Genomic DNA, 18,323 nt, shown 5'->3' on the forward strand with positions numbered 1-18,323 from the left:
TGAGCTCAGACATTTGTTCCCGTCTCGGCTCTTTTTGTGGAAACGGCCTTCGTTATCAAGATCTTGTTTCATAAAAGGGCTTAAGCTAAGATGGGCGTCCTGCTTCAGAAGTTATATATGCAACAGTAAACATCTCAACTCTTGATGACCTACATGTCCAAACTTTGATGAGGAGATGTCAGTTTATAGCTGGGTGTGTGAGACCGTGGGGTGATACACGGAATGCACTAAAGAGAATAAAGTAAAGTAGTACTGTGCTGTAAAAAATGAGTGTGATTTGTGTTGAGGTCATTTTTCATTTGTAAGACGTCAGTGACAGGTCAGTGCGGACACCATTTTACCATCTATTCAAGTCACATTGGAAAGCTTAAAAATAACCCATGCGATTTCTTATATTTATTTTTCCTTATAAAAAAAAAAAAAAGTCTGCCTTCTCCTTTGAACGAAACAATATTATCAATTGAACAAGTACATGCTGTTGTCGGCTAATGGTTCTATTTTCATCACAGGACCTTGACATAGCACACGTATGCACGAAGACAAACTGTCAGGTCACTTGACTGCCACTAACATTAACACCACGCGCGCAAGATTTGCAGTTGCCTTAACCTGGACGTCTTTCACGTGATAACAGGCAACACTTGAGGGCCAGGTTATTTTGGAGGCTCGATACTGACACTTTGACACGGTATAAGTCACCTTATAACGCTGGTGCTCGCCTTACCAATTAGATGTATATAGTTAAATGGACAGAGCGCTCTATATGTTATGAGAGAAATATTGTAAAGTTTGAGTTATGTTACTTTCCATGTACCTAAATAAGAAAAATATTCCAAACACTTTGTCGATCTAGAGGCTTACCAGCATATTGCTACTTCATATAATATATTAGCCAGCTAGGAATTTGAATTGATTGTCTTATATGCAGATTAATTAAATATGATAAAAATTAACTAAAATACATACAAAATAATTATAAACAAATAAAGAAAAACAATAATTATATTATAAGCAGATTAATTAAATATGATAAAAATTAAATAAAATACATAAAAAATAAGTATAAACAAATAATAAAAATAATAATGAAAATAAATATTATAATAAAAACCTAAAATTAAATAGAATTAATTAACGTTAATAGTTTTGCCCCATCAAACACAACAAGCAAAACAAGGTCATCCAATTGCTGGCAATTTTATTTAGTTACACACTTGATACATCTGACAAAAAGATCATATTGTATGATTTCTTGCAGTGTCTTATTGGGACTGATGTTCATTCTTCAGCGTCCTTTCCCTTTGAAGCAACACAGAAGAGATGATGAGACACGGGCATTTAAGTTATATGGTGGTGATGATGGGAATTAGGGATGGGTGAGTACTGATACCGGAACCGTATTTCAAGGTAGGCCCTCTTGTGGCCATTTTTGTGATCAGGAACTAGAAATTAAAAATTGTCAAACATTTCATACAATTTATGCTATATTGAGATATATAGGTCTTTCTTTAGCATTATCTGTTTTAGAGTTTTCGGGGGACATTTTGTAGTATCAAATGTACTAGTGGTCACTGTACTTGATATCGTCATCAGCAAAAACTCAACAGTTGAGTACTTGTACGGTACTAATATTGGTCAGAAAAAGTAGTGGTATCAAACATCCCTAATGATGATGATGATGATGATGATGATGGTGATGATGAATTCACTGCAAGCTTCAGCTCAATGAAATGAAAGAAACATACCCTGGCAAAGTCACGGCTCTTGGCCCTCAGCTTGTTGACCTGCGACTCAGCAATGTCGGCTCGTTCCTGAGCCTCCTCCATCTCATGTTGAACCTTCCTGTACCTGGTCAGGTGGGCGTTGGCCTGCTCCTCCTACAGAGCACATAGTTTGGCGGTCAAGACGATATGAGACTCACAAACGCTGTCCGTTACATTTGTATTATCAAGAGAAAGAATATCGATTTTTTTTAAATTATTAATCTTTGATTTTTTTTTCATTTGAACTTTCACTTCTTTTTACTCATTTTATTAAGCATGTAATTTAATTTAATTATTTTTTTAAATTTAAATTACTGTATTTTGTTACTTTTGTTTGGATGTCATTGTACAAATGAAATAAAGATTCAATTTATATCATTCAATAATCAGTTTTCTATTTCTTACAAATGTGCGAAATAAAGATTTCACATGTATATTTATATATTTAAAAATAAATTGTATTAAATAATTGGCTAATTATTTTTGGGGTAAATTAAAAAATAATAAAATAAAAACATTACAAATGAAATTAACATATATTTCATTATATATTTGGTTAATTAAATATAATTTAATTGTTAATAAATAATACAATTTATTTAATAATTTGTATATTAGATCCATCCATCTTCTACACCACTTGGGGTGCTGTTTTCCCAGCTGACTCCATATGAGAGGCGGGTCCACTGTGAACTAGTTGCCAACCAATCAAAGGTCTCATACAGACAACCACCATTCACATTTCACACCTCCTGTAAGGACAATTTGCACTCTTGAATGAAACCAACTACCATGTGTGGTTTTGGGAAAACCCAGCATAAACCCACACAAGCACAGAGAGAACATAGAAAATGGGACAGCCCAGCCTCAGAAATGTGTGCCTGTTCCATCTTTGTAAAAAAAATAAAAAATAACCGTGACCCTTGAGCACAAACGATTCCCCGCCCCCGGTCTAACATTTCAGCTCCAGCACTTACAGAGTCCTCGCATTGCCTCTTGTAGACCTTGACTTTCAGCTGCAGCTTGTCCACCAGATCCTGAAGTCTTGCAATATTCTTCTTGTCCTCTTCAGTCTGAAGGTGGCATATTTAAGAACAATTTAAAGGCTTGCAAGATAAGTTTTGTGGATGAAATAATCAACATCCATGTGGTTATTTATCGTGATTTAATTTGTAGTAATGACATGGAGGTGTTTTATGCCCTCTCGAGGTGTAAATCATCTTCTACATGCAGCCTGTTGTACAGTCCTGAAATATCATTTACCTGATAAGTCAGCTCTTTCACTCGCCGTTCGTACTTGCGGACACCCTTTATAGCTTCAGCGCCTCGTTTCTGCTCAGCATCCACCTCGGCTTCCAGCTCCCTCACCTTCAGCACAAAAAGAACAGAATTGAATGTTTGCGCAAAAATTGATTGTGCATACAAACAAACGTGGAAGCTGATCTACTAACTGGGCGCAAAAAGGGGCGTGTCTGTGGATTATGGGAGGAGTATGTGTCATGTGAGTTATAAAACCTGAGATGAATTACACTAGTTGATTTTCATTTCTTTAAATAGCACGCCTGAAAGTGCAAAGCAGCATGCAAGGCGAGTGAAGAGTCGGCAGGGAGAACTCTGCTTGTGTAATTATTTTTGAAATACCAGCAAAAATTATTGCGACATATCAATAATTCAGCAATGCAATTTTGGACTTCGGAATAATCCAAGGGTTGACTTGGAGCCAGTCACAAGAAGGAGGCATGCCAATTTGCCTATGGCAAAACTCCTGAGCAAAAAAAAAACAAAACAAAAACAAAAAACATGATCTTGCAGACCATGGTAGTGGAACTGTTAGTCATTTCAAATTCAAAATGAAAATCAACACTGAAGAACCTACCCGAGCCTCGAGTTTTTGGAGCTGCTTCTTGCCCCCCTTGAGAGCCAGAGTCTCAGCCTCGTCCAGACGGTGCTGCAGGTCTTTGACGGTCACCTCCAGGTTCTTCTTCATCCTCTCCAAATGAGAGCTGGTGTCCTGCTCCTTCTTCAGCTCCTCTGCCATCATGGCGGCCTACACGTGGAGAAGTCGTAATTATGCAAATGAGTGCCAACATTTGAAATGGGGATGTTTACAGGTACGCAGTATTGGGCTGAGAACATTTACTGTTTAAAGACATTTAGCATGATTTTTTTTTCTGATTAGTTTGAGCACTGTATCTGATGACATTTTTTTATGGTTATATTTGTGATGGCAAAAGTGCCAAATGAGATTAATTTAAACAAAAAACATTTGCTTCAGCCATTTTTTCTTTTTTTTTATACCTTGACAATTATTCATATAGATGACTTGACTTAACTTGACATGACAACATCTCATATACCTTTATTATAAATGGAGCATGGACATTGATTGATCTATTGTCAAACAACAGTAAAAAAAATAAATAAATAAATAAAATAACAAATTAAAAAAGCGCCTTTTGTCATTTCTTGTCTTGATGCTTACATCGGTGATGGCCTTCTTGGCCTTTTCTTCAGCATTCCTCGCTTCCTGGACAGAATCCTCCACTTCACCTTGAACTTGAACAAGGTCCGCTTCCAGCTTCCTTTTCGTGTTGATAAGATTTGTATTCTGGGCGAATGGAAGCAAAGGGTTTTAAAACAAAAAGAAAAAGAAAAAAAGAATCTATTTCATCAATAAACATGATTGTGTGCTGGGCACCTGAGAGTGCAGCAGCGTCACGCGCTCACTGGCATCGGCCAGCTCCTGTTCAGCCACTTTGCGGCTTCTGTCCGTCTGCTCCAGAGCGGCGCGCAGCTCCTCGATCTCGGCCAGCATCAGGTTGTTCCTGCGCTCCACCATGGCAACCTGCTCCTTCATGTCTGCGTGAGCCCTCAGAGCCTCATCGAGGTGCAGCTGAGCATCCTGGATTCAAGATAGTCAAGTTTTTGCTCAGGAATCAATATTTTTAGATACAGTATTGTACTTCAATGTGTGTTTAGTATAGTAAGTGTAACTTACAGGTCTCCTTACAGACTGAACTACTACCTCTTTTTTTTCCCCTGTTGACAGGCCTTTGTTTATGAAGTAAACCTAAATCCATAAAACATCAGAAAGACCTTCTCTGCTGGCCTAAACACGATCAAAAACACTGACCTACTTTTACAAACATGAATTTTAATACTGTACTTGCTCCATGGTACTGTATTAATTTATTCTCTTCATTTCCTAGTATTTGCTTAAAGAATGTGTTTGAATATTGTGTCAATTTAATCTGCCCAGGGCCTTCAGAATGTGTTGTGGTGGCCCAAGTAAATTCAACTATATTAGCAATGGAACTGTTTCTGTAACGAATCCGGTTTCAAATTTCAGCTGTCCCTTGATGGCAACAACATTTTTCTGTCCTTTGATTGGTTGGGCAGAGCAGAACTTGTGATAGCACACTTCCATTAGCAAGACATATCTGAAGTAATCTACATATATAAATCAATTTAACAATTATCTATTATTTATTTCATATATAATTTTCATGTTTTATAATTAGATAAATATCAATTCAGAACTGTTGAAGGTGATGGCACAGTTGTGAGCTGCTATTGCATTTAAAAACAAACAATCAAAAAACCTTTGATGGGTTTTATTAGATATGAGCGAGTATCGATACCAGGTATCGGCATCCGGCTGATACTGGGCGTTATTTTTAAGTATTATCGGCCGCCCTCTTTTGTCCGTTTTATGATCAGGAACTATAAATTAGAAAACTAGAAAATTGCCATTAATTTCACGCAATTGTAAGGAAAAATGTCATATTGGGATATATAGGTATTTCTTTATGTAGCAAAATTACTATAGTATCATTCTTTGTATTGTATCGGTGACTACACAAGAGTTAAGTACTTGCACTGCTATCAATCTGAAAAAAAAGTGGTAGTGTGAATATCTCTAGTTTTTATAATTGTGCTGATATGAAGAAGTGTGTCAAGCAAGCCTGCACTGAAGGTTTACTGTATATTTTCTCTTGTACCTTGAGTTGTCCCTGGACATTCCTCAGTTGCTTCTGGGCCTCGGCCGCCTGTCGGTTGGCATGGCTGAGCTGAATCTCCATCTCGTTCAGGTCTCCCTCCATCTTCTTCTTGATCCTCAGGGCATCGTTCCTGCTCCTGATCTCAGCATCCAAAGTGGTCTGCATGGCGTCGATCACGCGCTGACTGTTCCTCTTGATCTGCTCCATCTCTTCGTCCTTCTCTGCGAGCTTCCTATCAATCTCGCTCTTGACTTGGGTGAGCTCCAGCTGAATACGAATGATCTTCGATTCTTCGTGCTCCAGCGTGGCCTGTGTTGGTTGAAGAAATTGTTTAGCGCAGTCAAGTGAGGATTATGCTCAAGCTTGCGTGTCATTTTGAGTACCTCCGCTTCCTCAAGAGCTGTTTGGACTTCGGCTCTTTCGCTCTCCGCGAGCTTTTTGCCTTTTTCCAGCTCGTGAATTGTCTTTGATGACTCTCCAATCTGCTCAGTTAAATCAGAAATTTCCTCTGTTGGGAAAAGAGACAGGAGCAGTCGTGTTCTACATGATAATAAATAAAATGACTTCATATTCATCATTTAAGAAAAAAAAATCATCTTACGTTGCAGGTTCTTATTCTCCCTCTTCAGGGTCTCCAGGTGGTCCAGAGATTCTTCATAGGAGTTCTTCAGTTTGAACATCTCAGTACTGAGTGTGCGGGCCTCCTTCAGCGCTCCCTCCAGTTCGGCCTGGCTCTCCTCGTATTTCTGCTTCCACTCAGCAAGAATCTAAAAGCACCAAAACCAAAATCAGTCACCTCATGTTTAACATAAAAACTGCCGTATGTTCTACATGAAATAAAAGCCGACCTTATCAAAGTTCCTCTGCTTCTTGTCAAGGGCGGCGGCAACAGCATTCGCTCTCTCCACGTCGATCATCAGATCTTCCACTTCACCCAGCAGCCTCTGCTTGGTCTTTTCCAGAGAGGCGCACTTTGAGTTCACTGCCTCGATGGACTCCTCTGCATCTTGGAGACGCTGGGCAAGCTTTTTCCTGCAAAAGCACAACTGCCGTAAACCTTACAAGCATACTTTTAGGAACTGTGGAGACAATCTCAACAATCAACAATCAATCAAAAATAATTGTTAGTTCTATTAAGTGACGTGGCCATGGCTTACTTTGCCTCCTCGAGCTCCTCAGTGCGCTGAATAGCATCTGTCTCATATTTGGCTCTCCACTGGGCCACCTCACTGTTGGCCTTGGACATGGCTCGCTGCAGTTCAGCTTTGGCTTCCATTTCCTCCTCATACTGCTCTCGGAGCAGATCACAGTCGTGACGGGAGGACTGGACAGCGTGGGCCAGGGCATTCTTGGACTTTTAACAATATAAGCAGGATCATCATGAGCAAGATATACATTTACACTTGATGACATGTTGAAGACTACATCACCACAAGGAATCTACCTTTGTTTCTTCCTCAAGTGCCCTTTTAAGCTCTTCGATCTGATGAATAAAGGCCTGCTTTCCCCTCGTAAGCTGGGAAACAAGAGATTCTTTTTCCTCCAGCTGACGACCAATTTCCCCTGAAAGAAAAAAAAAAGACCAAATTATTAAAAAATAGACCACACAACTGTGTTTCTGTGTGAATGTACTCTTCTATTTTGCCTCACCATTTTCTGTTGTCAGTCTTGCTCTTTGAACATTGATGTCATTAAGCTGACGCACATGCTCTTCATGCTTGCACTTGAATTCACTTAATTGATCTTCCAGTGAACGGCACGTTTTCTCCAGGTTTCCCTACAGAAACAAACCATACAGTAAAATATTAATTAACTGCAGAAATGGTTTAGTCTTAATGCCTCGCTATTTATAAACTCTACTTTGGATTTGGCAACGGCCTCCATGTTGCTGCTGAGGTCGTCAATCTCCATCTTGTATTCGCTCTTCTCCTTCTCCAGCTTCTGTTTGACCCGCTGCAGGTTGTCGATCTGCTCGCCCAGCTCAGCCACGCTGTCAGCCTGCTTCTTGCGGAGAGCGGCGGCGGTGGCCTCGTGCTGCAGGGTGGACTCTTCCAGGTCGCGACGCAGCTTCTGGAACTCGGCCTCGCGCTTCTTGTTCATCTCGATCTGGACCGAGGTAGCCCCGCCGGCCTCTTCAAGTCGCTCGCTGATCTCCTCAAGCTCCCTGGCGAGATCGGACCTCTGCTTCTCGACCTTGGCGCGAGCGGCACGCTCGGCTTCGATCTCCTCCTCAAGCTCCTCAATACGGGCCTGTAATCAAATTCAAGACGTGGTATGACAACATCACTAAATGTAAGGCACCACTGGAGATGTTGTTACATTTCACTTTACCTGCAGTTCTTTTATTTTCTTATGAAGCTGAATCCCGATTGATTGTTCGTCTTCGATTTTGCCAAGAAGTTGGCTCATCTCAAAGTCCCTCCTGAGTAATACATTTGTTATTTAATTCGGCCAAACATGGTTTGAAGTCAGTTCAGCAGTGATCCTCACATACTTCTTGATTTTCTCATCAGACTGCTGCTTGTCATTTTCCAGATCCATGATGGTCTCATGGGCCAGCTTCAGATCTCCTTCCAGCTTCCTCTTGGATCGCTCAAGATCCATACGCAGCTTCTTTTCTTGCTCCAGGGATCCTTCAAGCTAGCGATTCACATAAAGTTCACAAAAAAACTTTGAAACATACACTCTGCGTATGTCAAATGGAAACATTTTCAAGTCTCACATCATCCACTTGCTGCTCCAGCTTGGATTTGGCCTTTGTCAGAGTGTTGACTTTGTCTTCCTCCGCCTGAAGGTCATCAAGTGTTTGCTGATGGGACTCTTGGAGGGCTTTCTTCTCTTTAGTCAATTTGGCAATGGTCTCGTCTTGGGAAGTCATTTCCTCAACTAGGTTTTTAACCTATATCAGCATGTTTATTGTGTTTTAGTGATTTGCAAAGAGGAGATACTGCATTTTAGATGAATTACACACCAACCTTGTTCTCTGTGGCATGCTTCTCCTTCTCAACTTTAGCCAGGGTAAGCTCCAAGTCATCGATGTCTTTCTTCAACTCAGAGCACTCATCCTCCAGTTTCCTCTTCTTGGCGGTGAGCTCAGCGTTCACCTCTTCCTCATCCTCCAGCCTCTCAGAGGCCTCTTTGACTTTGGCCTCGAGCTGGATTTTGGCTTTGATGAGCCCCTCACACCTTTCCTCTGCATCAGCAAGGGTTTCACCCTCCTGCAGTCGCAATAAAATGTAAACAATCCCCATCGTAATACTCTACAAACACATCTTGACTTATTTCACATACAGACTGAATCTGCAGCTGTAAGTCATTCTTCTCCTGCAGGAGAGAAACCATCTTCTCCTCCAGTTCCTTCTTCTTGGCCAAGGCCTTTGCAAGGTCCTCCTTGGTCTTTTCAAAGTCCTCTTTCATTTGAGCCATCTCTTTCTCAGTCTCTGCACTCTTGAGCAGAGGCTTAATCTTGAAGTAAAGCTTCATCCATGGCCAGTGTTTGACATTCATAAATGAGCGGATGTTGTACTGGATGGAGTAAATAGATTCCCTGTCAATGGGGAAAAAAATGAAAGTTTAACTTGTAAACATATTTTCATGTTACAGTGTTTAAATGTGTGGTAGCCAGCATTAATAAAATATTTATAGACTGCATCGCATACCTCCTCTCCATCATCTTCATAAATTCACGTCTCATGACGTAGCCTCTGCACAGAGCCTGAGTCATGGTCACCAGTTCAACCAGTTTCTCATCTCTCATCTCCTCCAGTGTACCCAACAGTCCAGCCTTGAAGAACACCTGTTGAGGGGTGTATAAATTCAGATGTAAACCATCTCAAGCTACAACAAGGCTTCATTTAAACTACAAAGTTCAAAAAGCAATGACAGCTCACCTTGGTATGGCCAAACTTGTACTGTGAGTGATCAATATTGATGGAGCCCAGAAGTTTCTCTGAGGCCTTCTTGTTGTCAATGAAGTGTCCTTCTGGGATGACGCTAGCATTCAATACTTTGTATCTGCAAGAACGCAGTTTGGAGGATTTTCAAAACATAGCCAACATGGACAAAATGTCAAAAAAAAAGTGGCACCCTAATATAGATTAAAAAGAAAAAGTCAATAAATGTTTAAATCACCTCTCATAATAACCAAATTACAAAAAGTGACGTGTTTTTAGTACCTCTGCTTGAAGTCACCGTAGAGGATTCTGCTGGGGAAACCTTTCCTGCAGATCCTGATGCCCTCCAGCACGCCGTTACAGCGCAGCTGGTGGATGACCAGGTGGTTCTCCATCAGACCTTAAACAGTAAACGTGATGTCGATGAAGCCCCAAGGACAAGTTAGTGCTAATGCTAATGTTTTTGGTTGAGTGATGTCAGAAGTTTCGACCAACCTGGTGTTTTTGTCTCATTTGGAATTAAGCAGCGCACAAAATGAGGGTGAGTGCTCCTCAAGTTGGTCATCAACTTTCCCAAGTTTTCCTGAAATTGGGAAAAGCATTCATTTTGTAATATATTAATAATACATACTAGGGGTGTTAAAAAAAAATCGATTCGGCGATATATCGCGATACTACATCGCGCGATTCTCGAATCGATTCAATATTTTTTATTTTTTATTATTATTATTATTATTTTTTTTTAAGAGCTCAGAATTGTTCATTCGGTAGTCTTACCGATTCAACGTCTTATCATCATTATTATTATTTTTTTTTGTGTGTGTGAATCGATTTTTAAATTTCCAGTTTTAATGGAAAAATATTCAACAAAACGTCTGACTTCGGGTTAGGATTCACACCTTGAGCATGGAAGAATTTTATATGAACGGAACATTAAGCCTTAATATTTTATTTTAATGCTGTTCAAACATGAAACAGATTACAACCTCTATAAGACTGAAATCGCAACAACCGACTTATAAATTCGTATCGGGATTAATCGGTATCGAATCGAATCGTGACCTGTGAATCGTGATACGAATCGAATCGTCAGGTACTAGGCAATTCACACCCCTAATACATACAGATGAAATGTTTTAATTATATGCAACAGCATGATATTTTTTTGGTAATTGAACTCACCCTAAAGAGAGCTGACACGGTCTGAAATGAACCTCCCTTCTTTTTGCCACCTTTCTTTGCACCTTTTGCCTCTGTAAACGATTTAAACATTGATATGTTTTTCTTAATGCTGATCACCTTTTTTTTGTTTCATTGTACTTAATTCACTATAACATCAAAACATTCCAATTCAAGCATGCAATTTTTGTATTAACTGTGATGTGTGGTGTGATGTTTTCATGTTTTTCAAAATCCATACAAATCTACCAGTGCATTGTACAAAACCATAAACACAACATGTACAGTTTGATAACATTGATTTACCTTCAGATCCAGCATGTGCGGCATAGAGGTGAGCCAAAAGCTTCATTGAGGACTTTTGGTAGAGCTGAACAACGGAGTCATTCAGGGGGTCCTTGTTCTTGTCCAGCCAGCCAGTGACATTGTAGTCAACAGTGCCAGCATAGTGAACAAGAGCAAAGTGGGCCTCGGCTTTGCCTTTGGCAGGCTTTGGCTTCTGGAAGGGGGCACTTTTGCCAAGATGCTGGTCGTACATCTTGTTCTTAAAGGTTTGATCAGAAGCCTTGGGGAACATGCACTCCTCTTCAAGGATGGAGAAGATGCCCATTGGCTGCAATGACATTTCATCTTTTACTATTGTCCAAACACATTTATTTAGGAAAAGAGTTTTTTCTTGTATACCTTCTCGATAAGCTCAATGCAGGCAGCCAAGTCCATGCCGAAGTCAATGAACTCCCATTCGATTCCTTCTTTCTTGTACTCCTCTTGCTCCAGGACGAACATGTGGTGGTTGAAAAACTGTTGCAGTTTTTCATTGGTAAAGTTGATACAGAGCTGCTCCAAGCTGTTGTACTTTTAAAGGAGAAGACAATGTTTTGTTTTGTTTTCTGTTAGTTGAGTTTTGTGCTTATATGATGTTGACTTACGTCAAAAATTTCAAATCCAGCAATATCCAGCACACCAATGAAAAAGTTTCGGGGTTGCTTGGTATCGAGCATCTCATTGATTCTGACCACCATCCACAAGAACATTTTCTCATAGACAGATTTGCTGAGAGCCATAACAGCGTTGTGAACCTAGAAGTCAAGAAACTTCGTTATAAAAGCCGTTTCGGAATTGTTTTTGAATGCATAGTACACATCTCAAAATTACCTGAGACACAGTTTGACCTTTGACCACCATTTCATTGCCGACCTTGACTCTTGGGTAGCACAAAGCCTTGAGCATATCAGCCGAGTTGAGGCCCATGAGGTAGGCGATTTTATCGGCCACTGACCAAAACAGAGAGCACAAAAGATTATCATGTCGTGTGCCAAGTATCTGGTGATAATATTTGGGTTCATCCCACCGGGCTGCAGACTATGCAAAGACCCATCTACTGAGAAAGATATCTCTTGTAATGCCATCAACATCCATTCATACACAATGTAACTGGAGAACATAACCAGAATAGATAAAAGGCCTTCACATACAGTAGCAGCCAAATGTTTGGACACACTATTAACACAGACAAGAAAACGTGTTGAAATATGTCTACCCTCAGTGCCATCAGGCTCAGCTTGCTCTTCTCGCTGCTTCTGCTTGAACTTCATATTCCCGTGATGCATCACAGCTCCAGTGAGCTTGTAAATGCTTACTTTCTCTTCTGCAGTAAAGCCCAAGATATCGATGGCACTCTACAGCACAAAGAACACAGCACATGTCATATTGTAATGTTATGATGATTCAAGTGCTATCAATGTCAGGATTGTGCCATTTTTATTGATATTAATGTTCACTCACATCAGTGGCAATGAACTCCTCGACATCATTGATGCTCTTGACAGTAATTTCACCCTGACTGATCATGGGATAGTCGTAAGGGTTGGTAGTGATAAGCAGAGCCTCTGAAAAATATTTGTAATTTGGATTTACAAATTACATTTGCATGTTTGGATAGCAAAGCAAAGAATATTCAAAGAGTTAAGGTCTACGTGGCACAGACCTAACAACTCGGGTTTATGGCCTGTTGTGAGTTGGTAGAAAATGTGGTAGCTCCTCTCAGCAGACAGCTGGAAGGTCACACGAGACTTCTCCAGCAGGTCTGCGCAACAAGACGATAATAAAGTCAGTTAAAATAGTTGCGTCCAGTAATCGATCAATTTGGATGGCTCATGGAAGAACCTTACATGTTTCAATATCTGCAGAAGCCAACTTTCCAGTTGTTCCAAAATGGATTCTGATAAATTTACCCTATAGAAGAATGTCAATAGAATTTAGGAAGAGGGCCATTCAATATTTCCAATGTCTATTCTAAAGTGGAATTGCTTTGCCGAGAAATAACTTACAAAGCGGGATGAGTTATCATTCCTCACAGTTTTGGCATTACCATAAGACTCCAGCAGGGGATTTGCTGCGATGATTTGATCCTCCAGCGAGCCCTTAAAATAACCAGATATGAATTGGACTTTTATTATATTGCATATATTTTATGTACCAGGCATGTTGTGTTCTGATATGTTGTGTGTGTATACACTCTATATGTCTTATTACCTGCATTTTACTTGCAGATTGCTCTTGCTTCTTTCCTCCAGCCACTGCGATTGTCGCAAAGTACTGGATGACACGTTTGGTATTCACAGTCTTTCCTGCACCGGATTCTCCGCTGTAATAAAAATGACGTTAAGATATATGAATGTATGCAAGTCAAATATAGACATGATGGACAAAAGTATCAAGACACAATAGATTAATGAATTAGGGGCTTAAAAAAACCCTCCCTCCATGGCTATCGATGCTAACACTAGCATGTCAATGGTATTTTTCATTCCTTAGCATTAAGCTAGCAGGCCTCAACAGTAGGCCTGGTAGTTTGTTTGTCTTAAATACTCAATTCGTATTGTTTCATGTTGAGCTTGACAGTAAATTTCAACTGGAAATGACATTTAGAAGCTTGAAACCTCCTGTTTGACGTCCATAATGTTCACTTTTTCCCAAACTGGTACTTATTGTGACATGTGTTGAATTGAGGGTGACTGCCACCATAAAATGCTCATATCTCAAGTTTGCAAGTCAAAGCAAAAAATTACCAAAATTACGGTTTGATATATCAAAAAACTTGTAAATTGTCTCACTCGTATCTCAAGGCCCTACTGTGTTTTGTAGTAAAGTAGTAAAAGCCACTTACGTAATCAGAATTGACTGGTTCTCTCGATCTGTTGAGACAATGAAGTTAATTCATTTTTCAATAACAGTAATGTTGCATTTGATTTAGTTGTACAGTAAGGTCCTTGTGAGAAATGCTGCTGTTACATTTATGTTTTTGCGGCCAAAACTTCACATGTCCATCATTTGTCAATGTAGTTTTTTCACAATGTTGTTTTTTTTACATTTCTACAAACTTAAAATAATAAGAATAATAAATTGTTGAAAATAGCTACATAACTTCAAAGATACAATATTTAATAAATTTAAATCTATTTAAAAAAATATATATATAAATATCCTGAAAAAAAATAAATAAATCTTTTTTGGGGGGATATGGAAGGGTTCCGCCCAACAGAGACAAATTAGGGAGGTACACTGTATCTATAGTAAATGATCCTAAATTATGCTCAATGATACCTTGGAGCATGAACTGATAGGCGTTGTCAGAGATGGAGAAGATGTGGGGTGGGGCCTCAATCCTCTTTTTGCCTCTGTAACCCGTTACGACGACCGTGTCGTACACTGGGAGCCACTTGTAGGGGTTGACGGTGACGCAGAACAGCCCGGAGTAGGTCTGTTGAAAGACAAGGGATTATTACCAGCATGCATCCTTCAGCAACTGGGGGTGTCAAATAGTTGCGGCTCACATAGATCATCCATGCTGCATAGCGCTCTTTGAGGTTATACAGCACAGCGGGCTCACTGAGGTGGGTCATCATGGCCATGTCCTCAATTTTGTCGAACTTGGGTGGATTCATGGGGAAGATGTCCTCTTCTTTGACAGTGATACTCTGTCACAAAGCAAGGAAAAAAAAAAAAAAGTGAAATAAATATAAGAATGTGAAGATTTTGATATGAGTCAATTATCTGTTTACCTTCCCAGCCTTGATTTCAACCGTGGCTTTGCCCGCCTCCTTTTTCACCAGTTTGCCCTTCACATACATCTCAGTGGGTTCAGCTACAAAGAAGGCTGTTTTGGCATCAAAGGGCGTATTTTGAGCCTCAATTCTCTCTCGTTCTGGCTTGCGGAGGTAAATGGCCGCCGGGCCAAAACACTCCATTTCTGGGTCCCCACTCATGGTGCCTCTGAGGAATAAACAAAAAAGAAAGTATAAATGGATAAATTGATTGATGAATTGATTTTTTTAATGAAATAATAAATCATCACTAACGCACCTTTATTCTGCAGTGATGCAGCTGCAATGTACTATAGATAGTAAAGTACTGTAACAGAACAAATAAGATAAAGTTGCGAGTCTCAAAAGAGTTTTTGGTTGTAGATATCCATGCAAATGTTTGTAGCATCAGTCAAAATATAACTGGGAATAGAAGACTCACCTTGGTTGGCAGCCTATCAGTCCAAACCTTTGGACGAGGCTGAGCGTTGGACTTTTATACTGTTATCTGTGGCCACCAAGGAGGAGCAGCCCTCCTGTTTAGGTCAATGAGCTTGTCTTGGAAGAATGGTATCAGATGGCTTCCCCACCTCATCATCGCACCAGTTGTGAGGATGATGTGAGGGAGCCATCTGAAAGAAAAACAAAACTGCAAATTCCCATCCAGAGAAAAATATGCAGCAGTATGAACAGACTGTGTTCTAATGATTATATATTGACATTTGTGCATGTTTTTGTTGAGGAATGTCAATTATTTTACACAACTATGACTTTTAAAACACTATAGTGGTTAAGTGCAAATGCACAAAGAACATAATGGCATTGCTTGAAATCTTTATGTAATTACAGCAGGGCATTTCCATTGTTCACATTGCTTTGTTCATTGTGACAACCAAATGACAGCGCTATCTCATCTAACAGACATTTGGCAGTGACATTGTTTCAGACATCTCTTGCGCAGAGCAGCCAAGAGCTTGGTCGGGGCTAATTTAAGGTCCCATTATGGTAGACGATGCTGTTGTGCTTTCTCTCCAAAAGAAAGATGACACCAAAAAGGCCGCACAAATATTCCCATGTGCTGCGATTAGGTTGCAATAAAATCTGATATTCTATATGTCTGGGCTTTCTATACGGTCTTATTGGGATTTAACGCAAATAGCGTCCACGATTCACGAATGCCCGAGAGGTTACTCTTCCAATTGTTTATAAATTCATTGAAGGCTTCTCCTAATTACATGCCAGCTGTATTTCAGCACCGCACACCCCACAGGAAAAGTGTCCAGTCTGTGAAGCTTCCTATTCTTGGTACAGGTTATCCACAATGAGTCTCAGTCCTAACATCTTTAGAGGTAGAATTTTAGGAGTGGTAGCAAAAGTAGCAGAATTAAGGATGTTTTCTTTAAGTCCTCATTTTGATCAGCACAATAAGTGCATAGACTTCTGCAGTTCATTGGAGAAGATGCAATACATCCAACAAGGTAAGTTGAAGTTAGTTTTGATCAGGGATTTATTCATGTGTTGATTATTTTTGGCTACATTTTGTAGAGATGCTTAACTATCCCTGCAAAGTTGATTGATGCAAAGCAGCCAATGTTCCTTTGTGGGTAATGAAGAAATTGATGCGAAGTGAAATGGAATTTATAAATCTTTTTGATGGAAGTTAGTCTGTGTGTGTTTTTGTGTGATTTCATTTTGTGGTTACAAAAAATCATGAGATCATAACCTTAGAACAGAAAGTGCTTTAAGGTTTGTCAAGCACCCAACAGATTAAACAAACAAATACAACTGCATTTACCTAATTGCTTTTCCTTTCTAACCTTTTTTTTTTTTTGTCTGAACAGGGATGGAACATTCTCCATTTTTTGGTAAGAACGTCTACTTTATTTGTAATACTAGTCACAAGTGACAATACTCTGTAAAAGTTGTTCAAGACTTTACCCGTTAAACATCACAGGACAGTCGAATGTTGTATCCTACTTCCTATATAATATTACAAAAATAAAAATATACTACTAGTGAAATATACACTCAACACAATTGAATACAATCGTTTTACAGTCATTTCTGTTGAACAGCACATTCATGATTTTCAGCTGACTGAGTAAAAGGAAACACCTCCTCCTCATATAGCGACCTCTGTTCACTTGAATAATAAAGTAATAACAAAAAAAAAGATGCTGCATCACAAGGTGGTTGTAATTATTGTTGCAAGTGCACTATATCTGACCACCATTTGTCACAGTTGACAACTAGACATCTTTACCACAAGATGAACTGTCTGCACAGTTCACAGAGCATCTACAAAGTTCAAGCTGGACTTTACAAGTGCTGCTTGAACTTTGGAACAAAGGGAGGGATTGGAATGAACAATCTGATCAAATCTGGTCTGAATTTAAGTGTCCAGAAAAATGAAAGAAAGCAACAGAATCCCAACCTTTTGTTTTTGACAGACGCTGTATTATCTAGAATAACTTTAACTGGTAGTAGCAATAAACAGCTTGAAGCCCCATTCTGAAAAATACGTTCTCCCACACCGCTGCTTTTTATGAAGTGCTTAGTTCAATGTCAACATACAATACTCATATCTCAAGTTTTTGCTCCCATGTCAAATCAAAAAATACATAAACTGACCAATTGGTTTGTAACAAAAAAACAAAACAAAAAAAACAAAAAAAACTTGCATGTTGGGTCACTCAAGGCATCACTCTATATGAGGAAATAACATGCAGTATATCCATCCATCCATTTTCTTGACCGCTTATTCCTCACAAGGGTCGCGGGGGTGCTGTAGCCTATCTCAGCTGGCTCTGGGCAGTAGGCGGGGTACACCCTGGACTGGTTGCCAGCCAATCGCAGGGCACACAGAGACGAACAACCATCCACACTCACGCGCACACCAAGGGACAATTCGGAGCGCCCAATTAACCTGCCATGCATGTCTTTGGAATGTGGGAGGAGACCGGAGTACCCGGAGAAGACCCACGCGGGCACGGGGAGAACATGCAAACTCCACCCAGGAAGGTCCGAGCCTGGACTCGAACCGGAGACCTCAGAACTGGGAAGCGGACGTGCTAACCACTCGACTACCGTGCCGCCCACATGCAGTATATGTAAAATTAAATTTTAGACTTGAAAGGTTAAATGAGAGTCATCAAAATTAATATGTACACATTTGACAGGAATTATAGTATTACTGGCTCGGCTGCAGCAGCACTTAACAAACTCGTTATAAACAAAATAGAGAAAGGAAATGCATGATCCAACAGCCCTTAAAACATTATAGGGTTTGCAATGTAATAATGTTCTAACAGTAGCAAGTGTGACTGCTTAATACACAGTCGCACTGAGTGTTAAGGTGCTATGTTATGGCGCCACCGCATTTTGATAACACAAGCTGGTAAC

The 18,323-nt window shown here is 39.9% G+C and overlaps 1 protein-coding gene across 1 annotated transcript in view; it reads right to left on the bottom strand.

Moving 5' to 3' along the window:
- Nucleotides 1–1,181: 1,181 nt before the first annotated feature.
- The window catches only part of LOC144023459 (myosin heavy chain, fast skeletal muscle-like), a 32,125-nt gene continuing 14,983 nt past the window's right edge, over nt 1,182–18,323 (bottom strand). Inside the window, exons 2-42 of the mRNA XM_077528958.1 lie at nt 15,364–15,553; nt 15,202–15,249; nt 14,901–15,111; nt 14,673–14,816; nt 14,443–14,599; nt 14,006–14,033; nt 13,372–13,483; nt 13,167–13,259; nt 13,008–13,071; nt 12,824–12,922; nt 12,622–12,725; nt 12,377–12,515; nt 11,992–12,110; nt 11,766–11,915; nt 11,521–11,691; nt 11,143–11,449; nt 10,840–10,910; nt 10,153–10,240; nt 9,940–10,057; nt 9,655–9,778; nt 9,424–9,560; nt 9,056–9,311; nt 8,740–8,982; nt 8,487–8,663; nt 8,259–8,404; nt 8,096–8,186; nt 7,625–8,014; nt 7,415–7,541; nt 7,209–7,327; nt 6,922–7,118; nt 6,613–6,796; nt 6,366–6,531; nt 6,148–6,272; nt 5,765–6,073; nt 4,462–4,665; nt 4,246–4,371; nt 3,640–3,810; nt 3,027–3,131; nt 2,741–2,836; nt 1,746–1,877; nt 1,182–1,299 (exon numbers count right to left, since the gene is read on the bottom strand). Of these exons, the coding sequence (XP_077385084.1) occupies nt 1,279–1,299; nt 1,746–1,877; nt 2,741–2,836; nt 3,027–3,131; nt 3,640–3,810; nt 4,246–4,371; nt 4,462–4,665; nt 5,765–6,073; nt 6,148–6,272; nt 6,366–6,531; nt 6,613–6,796; nt 6,922–7,118; nt 7,209–7,327; nt 7,415–7,541; nt 7,625–8,014; nt 8,096–8,186; nt 8,259–8,404; nt 8,487–8,663; nt 8,740–8,982; nt 9,056–9,311; nt 9,424–9,560; nt 9,655–9,778; nt 9,940–10,057; nt 10,153–10,240; nt 10,840–10,910; nt 11,143–11,449; nt 11,521–11,691; nt 11,766–11,915; nt 11,992–12,110; nt 12,377–12,515; nt 12,622–12,725; nt 12,824–12,922; nt 13,008–13,071; nt 13,167–13,259; nt 13,372–13,483; nt 14,006–14,033; nt 14,443–14,599; nt 14,673–14,816; nt 14,901–15,104 (5,814 nt within the window). The 5' untranslated portion in view covers nt 15,105–15,111; nt 15,202–15,249; nt 15,364–15,553 and the 3' untranslated portion in view covers nt 1,182–1,278. The remainder of the gene's footprint in view (nt 1,300–1,745; nt 1,878–2,740; nt 2,837–3,026; nt 3,132–3,639; nt 3,811–4,245; nt 4,372–4,461; nt 4,666–5,764; nt 6,074–6,147; nt 6,273–6,365; nt 6,532–6,612; nt 6,797–6,921; nt 7,119–7,208; nt 7,328–7,414; nt 7,542–7,624; nt 8,015–8,095; nt 8,187–8,258; nt 8,405–8,486; nt 8,664–8,739; nt 8,983–9,055; nt 9,312–9,423; nt 9,561–9,654; nt 9,779–9,939; nt 10,058–10,152; nt 10,241–10,839; nt 10,911–11,142; nt 11,450–11,520; nt 11,692–11,765; nt 11,916–11,991; nt 12,111–12,376; nt 12,516–12,621; nt 12,726–12,823; nt 12,923–13,007; nt 13,072–13,166; nt 13,260–13,371; nt 13,484–14,005; nt 14,034–14,442; nt 14,600–14,672; nt 14,817–14,900; nt 15,112–15,201; nt 15,250–15,363; nt 15,554–18,323) is intronic.

This window comes from Festucalex cinctus, chromosome 8 (genome assembly GCF_051991245.1).
Source record: "Festucalex cinctus isolate MCC-2025b chromosome 8, RoL_Fcin_1.0, whole genome shotgun sequence".
NCBI classification, from domain to species: domain Eukaryota; kingdom Metazoa; phylum Chordata; class Actinopteri; order Syngnathiformes; family Syngnathidae; genus Festucalex; species Festucalex cinctus.